This window comes from Vigna unguiculata, chromosome 3, assembly GCF_004118075.2.
Source record: "Vigna unguiculata cultivar IT97K-499-35 chromosome 3, ASM411807v1, whole genome shotgun sequence".
NCBI classification, from domain to species: domain Eukaryota; kingdom Viridiplantae; phylum Streptophyta; class Magnoliopsida; order Fabales; family Fabaceae; genus Vigna; species Vigna unguiculata.
In genome coordinates, this window is record NC_040281.1 from 9,584,355 (window position 1) to 9,595,373 (window position 11,019).

The 11,019-nt window shown below is 29.6% G+C and overlaps 2 protein-coding genes across 2 annotated transcripts; one reads left to right on the forward strand and one right to left on the reverse strand.

Moving 5' to 3' along the window:
- Nucleotides 1-4,314: 4,314 nt before the first annotated feature.
- LOC114175291 (30S ribosomal protein S5, chloroplastic) lies at nt 4,315-5,849 on the forward strand. Its single transcript, XM_028060069.1, has 2 exons — nt 4,315-5,032; nt 5,409-5,849. The coding sequence occupies exons 1-2, from the start codon at nt 4,377-4,379 to the stop codon at nt 5,656-5,658; spliced, it is 906 nt and encodes a 301-aa protein (XP_027915870.1). The 5' UTR covers nt 4,315-4,376; the 3' UTR covers nt 5,659-5,849.
- A 738-nt stretch (nt 5,850-6,587) lies between these two features.
- Nucleotides 6,588-8,132, reverse strand: LOC114177083. The gene is made up of 3 exons (XM_028062317.1): nt 7,957-8,132; nt 7,699-7,856; nt 6,588-7,091 (listed from the first exon to the last, which is right to left on the reverse strand). Exons 1-3 carry the CDS (start codon nt 8,041-8,043, stop codon nt 6,995-6,997), a joined length of 342 nt encoding a protein of 113 aa, XP_027918118.1. The 5' UTR covers nt 8,044-8,132; the 3' UTR covers nt 6,588-6,994.
- Nucleotides 8,133-11,019: the final 2,887 nt, after the last annotated feature.

Here is an 11,019-nt window from a genome sequence, read left to right on the forward strand (position 1 = left end):
AGAGTTATTTTCTATTTATGGAATTTTATTGACTTTTTCTATTTCTTTTTCTCATTCTACCTCTTACTACACTTTACTACAAAGTCAAATACTAACTTAAAGTGTCTTAGACTTAAGAAAAGAAAAATTATGAATTTAGAATTTATTATATAGTTACTAAATCCACCCCAAGGTTATCTTATGCGATGTGAGACTTTTCAAGATGTGTTATTTTCATCAGTCGAACATTCTACATCCTAATTAAAATAAGCACATATTCATTATCTATACTAGCAATCATACTCCATCATAAAAAGTATCACTTGGAATCAAATCGTTTCAAAGATTTCCCCTTTGATTCAAATTATGCCAAGAATTTTCACTTGAAATCAAACTATCCCAAGAATTTTCACTTGGAATTAAACTATCCAAAGAATTTCTACTCGGAATCAAGCCATCCCAAGAATATTAACTTGGAATTAAATCATTCAAAGAATTTTCACTTGGAATCAACCAATCTCAAGAATTTCCACTAGAAATCATACCATCTTAAGAAGTTCCACTTGGAATCAAGCCCTCCAAAGAATTTCCACTTCGAATTAAGTCATCCCAAGAATTTTCATGCACCTACATCAATGGTAACCAATGTCCGTGTATAATCACCTAACATCTTGCATAAATATTAGTCAATGCTCACGCATAAATACCATAAACCCTTCGTCGGAACCATGCCGCAACCCACGATGCAAAACCACTGCGAAAAGCCACAAATCGAACGTCCGCACTTTGTAGACACCGTGCCATTTGACTCCCTCGTTGGAGACTCAACACCCATCAATATAATACCTGATGACGTAGCACCACCATGACACCATGACATCCTGCTGCCAACAAAGCACCAAGAATGATCCTTCCATCAAATTTCTCAATTTCTCATGGGACTTTAACAACCAAGGATGATTCTCCAACAATAAGGAATTAATCTTTTCTGACGTGGAAGATCAAACTAAGTTGCAACCAGAGAGCATACTAAGTAAAAATCCTACTATCGAACCATAACTCTTGATACGGGAAAAACACATCATCAATTAAAAATATTACCGTCTTTACCCCAAGAATCACCCTATTAATAAAGAAATAAGATTAACATAAAGAACACAAGAATTCACAACTCTCTACTAAGAAAATAAGAAAGGACAATGATATTTCAATCCATTTTTTTACTCACTTTTAACCCACTACTTCAATCACCATTAGATCATCACATCACATCACTTGAAAGATTCAAAATAGATGATCTAATGGTGATTGAAGGAGTGGATTAAAAGAAGGAGTGGATTAAAAGTAGGTCAAAAAATGTGGGTTAAACTATCTTTATCCAATAAGAAAAGTCAAAGTGTTTTAGATGGAGCAAGGAAGATCATGAACTTAAAGTTCATTATATATTCACTAAAATAACTCTTAGGTTATCTTAGGTGATGTGAAACTTTTCATGACGTGATAAGCCCAACAAATCTTAAGATAACATATTGTAAATATCAATTTCAAAAAAGATGACTGAATTTTTTATTTTCTAAAAAATGAAAACTTAATTAAATGAAAAAGAAATATAAAAATATAATTGTACGATAAATTAAATATAAAACTAAATTATTAATCAAACTTAAAAGAAATCTTAATTCCAGTACCTTTCAAAAATACCATAAATTATTAAAAAGAAGTGTATCTAACAAACATTAAGAAGAATAGGGTCACACAAATCTTTAATCAAGTAAAAACATTAGAAGTTAGCTCAAATGTGCAGAATACATGTGTCAAACATTTTTTTTTTTTACTTTGAATGGTATGATTTTTTTTATTATTTTAGGCTTACAAAGGTTCAAATGTGATTTTATTATTGGTAAAACGAACAATTTTTTATTTTTCTAAAATTAAAAATTACTATCTCTATATAATATTGTTTATCGAACAAAACGTCAAATAATTATTCTAAATGACACTGTTAGTGTCTATAATATGGTTTAACATGAAAACGAATAAAACAAATTAAGAATCCAAAATAAATGCTATTTATATATCTTAATATTAATTTCAAAATTTGAAAGAATAAAAAATTAGTTATATATTTACATAGTGTTTAACTTAGATTTACTTTTAGTCTCCATAGTTTCGTTGACATATAATTTTGGTCCTTTACAATTTTCTTGCTCTTCTAAACTTTCGAAACTAACAAATTTTCCTAATATATCGATCCAATATTAATATATATTTTTTAACTGACCACGTTAACTTTTATTATTGAACACTACAGGTGTTGTCGCGTTTGCGTATCCACATTTTTTAATTTTTATAAGATCAATAATATTTATTTTTAAAATTTATAATCTATAACTATATATAAAGGGGATTCCCTCTTTTGTGTCCACATTTCATAATTCTAACTTTACCCTTTATAATTTAATTATTTATTAAATTTTTAAAAATTAACGGTTACTTTTACAAGTTTTTATAAAATTATTTACTTATCTCCTTTTTCTTTTTTTCTCTTACTATTCATCAACAGTTATTTTTCTCTTATTTTCTCCGTACATTTTATTTTATTTTTTATAAATATACTTTTATTTTGTTTATTAAATTAATAACATTACAATATCATCAATTATTAATATAATTCAAAAAATGCGTACACACAGGCGCGATAACGCCTGTGTTTACACTAGTAATATATAAAAAGATTCTCTCTTTTGTGTCCACATTTCAAAATACCGATTTTACCCTTTAAATATAATAATTTATTAAATTTTTAAAAATTGACCGTTACTTTTACAAACTTTTTATAAAATCAGATGTTTCTGTTTCTTCTCTTCTTCTTTATTTATCAATAGTTATTCTTTTATCTATTATGATATATTTCACTTTATTTTTAATAAATATAATTTTAATATATATATATATATATATATATATATATATATTAACTTAATAACATTATAATATTATCACCTACTAATATAATATCACGCATATTTAAAAAATGTATACACACATGCGGATAGCGCCTGTGTTACGCTAGTAATATATAAAGAGATTCCCTCTTTTGTATTCACATCTCAAAATTCTAATTTTACCCTTTAAAATATAATTATTTAATAAATTTTTGAAAATTGACCGTTAATTTTACAAAATTTTTATAAAATGGTCTATTTCTGCTTCTTCTCTTCTTCCATATTTATCAACCGTTATTCTCTCGTCTTTTCTGATATATTTCATTTTATTTTTAATAAATATAATTTTATTTTATATATTAACTTAATAATATTACAATATTATCACCTACTAACATAATATCATGTATATGTAAAAAATGCGTATACACAAGTACGAGCGCATATGTTTACGCTAGTATATATAATAAATTTTAAAATAGTTGTTAAATAAAATAACTGTTAAAAAAATTTTTAGAATAACGGTCAAAATAAAAAAGATTTAAAAAAACGGTTAAAAAAATAATTATAAAATAAATAATTTTTAAAATAAAAATTAAGAATAAAATTGAAAAATGAAAAGTGAACACAAAAAAGATGAATTCCCTCTATATATTTTTATAGATTACTATTACTATTTTACGTAAATAAGTAACTAATATTGTAATCATTTACACACATGTCATTATCTTTTTATCGAAAAAAATATTCACGACGCAAAAAAGAAAAATTAAAATAAGAATTAGTATGTATTTAAATATTAAGACAAAAAGTACATGTTCACGAAATTATTGAAATTAGAACTAAATTTAATTCTTTTAATTTCAATTTAAATAAAATGGTTAAATATGTTTTTTATTCATTAATTTTTAGTGAATTTTAAAATTAGTCTATCTCAAATTTTTATTATCATTTACTCTTTCGTTTGTCAAGGTATGTAGATTTATTTCTTTTAATCAACTTCTCTTATGTTTATTTGATGTTTTGTACACATCTCAAGATTGTATCTGAGTTATTTATAGTGTCTGACACATTTTTTTAATGTTAAGTCAAATATTATAATAAAACACGATTGAAATGCCAAATAAACTTTAAAAAGTTTGATTAAAAAAACTAAATCAACGAATTTCAAAAAAATAAAAGATTAAATTAGTCCAAAATTTTAAAATTGACTAATTCTAAAATTTAGAATTAAGAGATAAAAACATATTTAACCCTAAAATATATTATCACTTTTATAAAATTAGTTCGCTCATCTAAAAATTAAGACAAGAAAGAAAAAAAAAACTTTGGAAGAAAAAGAATAAGGAAATTCATATTTTTATCTTTTGAAATTTATTCATCTTAATTTCTTCACAAACGTATTTTGTTGCTGAGTGTTGTTGAGGATCAGGATAAGCTTTCCCTGTTTCCATGGCCGCACCTTCGCTTTCCTCCGCTCTCAATTCCCTCTCTCTCTCCGCCTCTTCCCGTTTCTCTCTCCTCCCTTCGCCACCGCACACCGTCTCCCTCCTCTTCGCCAAACCCCAGCACCACCCCTCCCTCCTCTGCGCCAAATCCAAACCCTCCGACGACATCGACACTTCCTTCTTCGACAACGTTAACCCATTGGAAGACATTGACTTCAACCCCCCGGAGCCTCCGGAGGGATTTGTCGCCCCTCCCTCCTTCGACGATGGCCCCCTCGAGACGGAGGAGGAGATCGCCGCAGCCTACGAGGAGCTCTACGGCCCCGCCTTCAGCGGCGTCTCTGTGCTCGGGAACGACGTCTTTGAAACGGACGCCCTGGTGAAGCAGGACACGGGGTTCGGGTCCGGGTCGAAGAAGGAGAAGGTCCGCGACGGGTTCGAAGAGAGAGTTGTCCAGGTGAGGAGGGTGACGAAGGTTGTTAAGGGAGGGAAGCAGTTGCGCTTCAGAGCTGTCGTCATTGTCGGAGACAAGAAGGGCCAAGTCGGCGTCGGAGTTGGCAAGGCCAAGGAAGTCGTCGCCGCCGTTCAGAAGTCCGCCTCCAATGCCAGGAGGAACATCGTAAAGGTGCCAATGACTAAGTACTCCACTTTTCCCCACAGGTACTTTCTCGACCTTACCTCACCTTACAATCTATTTCTAAACTCTTTGTTTCTTCTGGTCACCCATTTATGCTGTTATGATAATCTGCAAGTGTCTTTGAATCCAAGATTGAATCCATGAGGTTCTCTTATAATTAAATATGAAAAAAATGAAATTGACTTGGTACATGTGCGAGTTAAAAGTAAAAGTTTGGAGAAATCCTTTTTATCGTTTTGACGGTGGTTTAGAAGCATAGTATTATGATCACATTTTTGCAAGCATAGTATTATGACTACTCTATCAGATGATAGAGTTGGAGTTTAACTTAGAGTAGAAGTATGTTATTGTCTCTGTTCTGATAGCTGATACTTATTTTTGTGTTGTTTGTTTTTCCAGATCTGATGGAGATTATGGAGCAGCGAAGGTGATGCTTAGACCTGCTTCTCCGGGTACTGGAGTTATTGCAGGTGGGGCTGTGAGAATTGTTCTTGAAATGGCAGGAGTGGAGAATGCTTTGGGAAAGCAACTAGGGAGTAATAATGCACTCAACAATGCCAGAGCAACCGTTATTGCTGTGCAGAAAATGAAGCAGTTTCGTGAGGTTGCTGAGGAGCGGGGTATTCCAATGGAAGAATTGTGGAAGTAATGGATTTCAATCTTTGTGAAGCCGATGTAACTTCTAGATTTCAATCTTGGTGATATAGAGCTGCTCATAATTCTTGTCAAGGAAGTGAAACAGTGTTCAATTTTTTTAATGTTTTCTGAAAATGAATAGTTTCTTCAAAGAGCTACTCGTTCTGATTGATTAATATATTCTTTACCTGCCTGTTTAATTTATGCTTGACTTCACCCTGGTTGAGGACTTCAATTGTCCTTCTCAAGGTTCAAAGCTTGAAATGCTTACATGCTTATGTTCTTGATACAACTGATGCAATTAAATAGATGTGCTATTCCAGGTAAAGAAAAATCAATTACATCTGGGGGAAAAAACGTCTACATATATGACTGATGATAAACACAGTGCATCTCATTTGCACAATTACTTTTGATGTTTCAGATTGTATCAATTCCTAAGATATTATTAAGTACGTTTTGTCTACACGTGTTGTATATATGTGTGTATATTAAGATTTTTCAAGCAAACTGTAGTTCTTTGCTTCTGAATTGACGTAGATCGTCAACATTACAGAAACCAACAGCTAACAATAATACATTTGCTCATACATAGAAGATAATATTCTAATGTATTTGTTCCGATAGTTATTTCTCATATTATAAGGTGTAGTTAGTGACTTAGCTTTTGAAGGTACAGTGGATGTAGCGAATATACACTGCATGAAGGTATTGCCTTCGAATGGAAACGAATTCAGTCATGCATATATTTCGTACAGGATATTCTAAAACCTTATAATTGGTTACGAAAACTAAAATCAAGATGTGATATTATAAGGACTTAGAATATATTTGGAAAGACCAAGACATGCGTGAAATATTATAAAAGACTAAAAATATATTTGGAAGACAAAGACATATCCTTGTAGTTGATTAAGGTGATTATACTATGAATTCAGTGCGTGGAGGAACATAAACAAGCAGAAATAATAAAATCATCATAAAATCTATACAACTTGCAACGTACATGACTACAAGGTATCCAGCAGCAACATCCACAATCGGAAAAAAAAGAATGTAACAAATTTAGCAATCAGACAACATAAACAGTGTCCTCATTAGACAACAACAGCATATCAAAAGAAACTCACTTCTAGTGGAGGTTTCCCCAGCCAATGCATCTGTTTCATCGTATCATTAAACAAGAGTAGCTGACAGAACATAAACCTTTCAGCTAGTTCGTTTCTCTTAAGAAATCTGGAACATTTGGTTGCCGATCAATTCATCGTGAAAGATTTCAACCGAAGTTTCCCTACACAATTCAAGAAAATGTCCTCGGAAATTCAACTGAGCAATATTTTAAGAAATAGTCATTTGCTCTTTAGGTTCTCTGAATGATCCTTATGCTCTAATCCCATCTCACGCATTTGATAATTAACAGAAACTAAACCAGTTTCGGCAAGAAACCTGCACAGAAAATGTATTAAGTACTGCATATAAAAAATTCATCAGAGAAAGTTGTAAACAACTGACTCGTAAGAAGATGTCAAAAGAAAACCGATGCTTTTCACGGCTTTACTTAAACATATGCTATCATGATACAACATGCATTTTCCTTTTATTTTCACTTTTGCAATCTTCCCCAAGAATGGAGCACAACCACCTACAGAATCACAGTACACTAACTAATCATACACACACATTCCTTCCTTTCGATGCTATATCACTCTGAAAAAACTTAATTTGATCCATGAATCACAACATCATCGATTCATCACAATATTTTGCCCAGCCATATGGAGTGCCAGCGCCAGACACACTTATATAAAAGAAAACACGCACATACAGAAGTGAAAAGCTTAACTCATACATGAAGCACAAAACTTGACCTTACCTGCGACAATAACAACACTTCCAAGTTATGTCATTCCGGAAATAACATCAGGGCCTAGCTAATAAATGTTTAATTTAGAGTTCATTGGGATGCACACTAAGTAGGAATCATCATTGTGAACAAAATCTCAATTTCAATCTGAAAGCAATACAATTTTCAAATAGGGAAGAATGGAAGTACCAGCTGAGAAGGAAAAATAGGGTGACGCAAATTATAACTAAGAATGCAACATGGAACATCAACCATGAATCACTGGAAGAGAATGCCAGGGCCAGCATAACAGCAAGAGAGACACCCAACATTAAAAAAGTCGACTTTAAAGTAATCCATGTAGGACCCTGAATTAAAAAAGCAGCAGCAGCAACAAAAATCACACAAATTTAGCGAAAAGATAGTATAAAATTAAAAATAGAAGTGATCGCAGAGTAAAATACGAACGTTAACACCAGGAGCCAGTGCTCCTAGCAGAACTGCTTGGGCTGATGATACATCTCCAGCATCTGTTTCTGCGTGCTGATGCTCCATCTTCGAACGCAAATTGTAACAAGTTGCTTAGGGCTTTTTTTGCCGTTGAATCAAATCCCAATTTCCCGTTAATCTCTCATTCTACCAGATTTAGCCTTTTAGGTTTAAAAAGAAAAGGAAAAATATTTTGACGTGTAAAATTGATTGGGCTTTCAACAATGACCCAAACTTTTGGGCTTCTCACTTTGTCATTTTGAGTTTTGTACTTCACATGAGGGAAATTCTTTATAAGATATCGGTATTTAATATGATTTTTTATTATTATTTATTTTCTATTTCTTCTAAAAATATAAAAATTAATTTTTATTAATACTATTTTAAATTTATAAAAATTCTCAAATAATCATCGAATAGTATCAACGAACATTTTTTTCTTTTTTCTATGTATCGAAAATTAGATTGCTCACTCTTTATTCTAAAAAGAGTTATTTCACGTGTAAAAATATTGCATTACAGACATTTTGGATTATTCATTCTGAAAAAGAGAACAAGACTTGATTTTTTTGAATGTGGAAAACTTGAATTTCAAAGAGCATAACGATTGGAAAAAAGAAAGAAAAAGATCTTATTTCTTTCATGTATTCATTTCACACTTTCAAGGTTATGTTATGTTAGCTAAGTTTTACTGTGTATTCCAATTGTTTTTTAAACATATTCTAAAATAAATTAAAATAAACATCAATTTTAAATCTAGGCTAATCTTAATCCTTTAAAAGTTTAGAGTTCTTTCGGGTTACTCTTAAGAAAAGTTACATGCATTTTTTTCAAATAGTTTTTACACTTCTTTACATATAAAATTTTGAAAAAGAAAGGAGTCTAATAACAATATATTATTTTTATTATTTTTCTTTTTTAATATTATTTTTTATGGTAAATTATTAGTGTATTTTAAGATGTCAGTCTAACAAAAACACTATAATATACATAATTATACCTGACATGAGTTTCATAAAGAAAAATATCAGAAGTTTCAAGTTTATTGTAAATGTGGATTTTTTTAATTAAATTCCTATTAATCTTTCGGGGTTAAGCATAGCTATGTTCTAATTTAAATTAGAAAAAATAAAAAATATTATTAGAATATTAACACATTAATTTTAAATGGATTATTTTTTATTAATTGGTTTTAAAAAATTTTCATTTCTTTATAAACTATCATTTAATACTATGCAAATGAATTATTTTGCACTTTGTTTAAAATTTATGAATGTTATATATTGTATTTTTATTTGAATGGATAAAATACCTTTTTGGTCCCAATTTTTGTCAAGTTTTTTTTAAATAAGTCCTAATTTTTGTTCCCAATTTGGTCCTTATATTTGTTATTTTTGTTCAATTTAGTCCCAATTTTTGTTAACATTAACCAATTTGATCTCTATCGAAGATGTGACCAAATTTAATTTTTATATTAAAGTTATAATAATGTGAAATTTAATATATTATATAAAAATATTTAATAAAAAATATGAATTTTAATATAAAAATTAAATTTGGTTTCAATTTGGAGAGGGACCAAATTGGTTAATGTTAACAAAAATTGGAACTAAATTGAACAAAAATAACAAATATAGGAACCAAATTGAATATAGAACATTGATTTTGACACATAGAACGCTACTGAGTTGACACGTGAACATTTAAAAAAATTTTAAAAAATATTCAAAAAAACCACGAAGTGACACATGACACTCTACTGGGTTGATACATGTACATTTAAAAAAATTTTAAAAAAATTTAAAAAAAAATCAAAAAAATCACGAAGTGACACGTGACAGTCACTGTTCATGGTCTCGTTAATGATTTAAACAATGTTAGCAAAAAAGGACCCATTGAACAAAATTGATGAAAATTGGGACCTATTTGAACACAACCAAAACTAGGACTTATTTGAAAAAACTTAAACCTATTTGAATTTAAGGTTAAAATATGTTGTTAAATACTAAAATTTTCTTTTATAAATACTTTTGAGTACCCGTGGATATTAACAAAATATGCGGGTACCAACATAACGGATACCCGCACGGATATGGGTACGGATACGCGACGAATATTTATCTAACGGGTAGGATACAGGAAAACTACTACACATACCCTATACGCCTCGTTGACATCCCTAGTCTTGTCCTTGAACTGATCTAAGTTGATCCTTATACTATATTAGTAAAGATGATGAATTCAGTTTCTTTGGGATAGCTTAGGCGACAAAAACTGTCTCCCATAATCCCATATCCATTCATAGAGAAAAAAAAAATCATCATTATCACTGTACCCAAACTCAACGATATCAAAGTTTTGTCTCATCTTCATCCTCATCGGGTAACGAGTATATACTCGTACGCACACCAATACCCATTTTCTTATTGTTTCAATATTAATTAATTAATTTTTATCAAATAATAAAAATTACGGTAAAAAAAACATGATATTATCAAATATTCAATATTAATAGTTTCTTCAATATCAAATATTTATAAAGAAATTATAATTATTTACATTTCAAATTAGAATATCAAATGAAATTTCATGAAAATCAAAACATTTATTAAATTTGCAAGCATCAATAAAACCTAGTTGATAAAATTTAAAAATCTTTTTACAAAAATATAAAAGGAAAAAAATTTCAAATTAAAAAATATTTTGCATTTTTACTTCAATTTTTTAAATTTTAATGAAATTTCTGTTTTTATACACTCATAAAATTTATAATACATTTCTTGATCAAAATCACACAAAGAACAAAGATTAAAATAATAATAATAATAACATTTTAACAAATCTTTCATCTCTTGAACTTCAATATATGTTGGATGGTGTATAAAAAAGATTTATGACAATTACATTAAATTATTATATTATAGTAAATAACGTTTATTTATACAATTGTGATGATAAAATTACGCGTATGATAATGGGTTAGAAAATAAAATAATTATATTAAAAATTTCAAAATAGTATTCTACATGATAAAAATAAAAA

Coding starts and splice junctions, on each gene's coding strand:
- LOC114175291 (XM_028060069.1), top strand. CDS start 4,377: ATGGCCGCACCTTCGCTTTCCTCCGCTCTCAATTCCCTCTCTCTCTCC. Junction 5,033..5,408: donor TACTCCACTTTTCCCCACAG/GTACTTTCTCGA, acceptor TTGTTTTTCCAG/ATCTGATGGAGATTATGGAG.
- LOC114177083 (XM_028062317.1), bottom strand. CDS start 8,043: ATGGAGCATCAGCACGCAGAAACAGATGCTGGAGATGTATCATCAGCC. Junction 7,857..7,956: donor CACTGGCTCCTGGTGTTAAC/GTTCGTATTTTA, acceptor TTTTTAATTCAG/GGTCCTACATGGATTACTTT. Junction 7,092..7,698: donor CTATTTTTCCTTCTCAGCTG/GTACTTCCATTC, acceptor TTTTCTGTGCAG/GTTTCTTGCCGAAACTGGTT.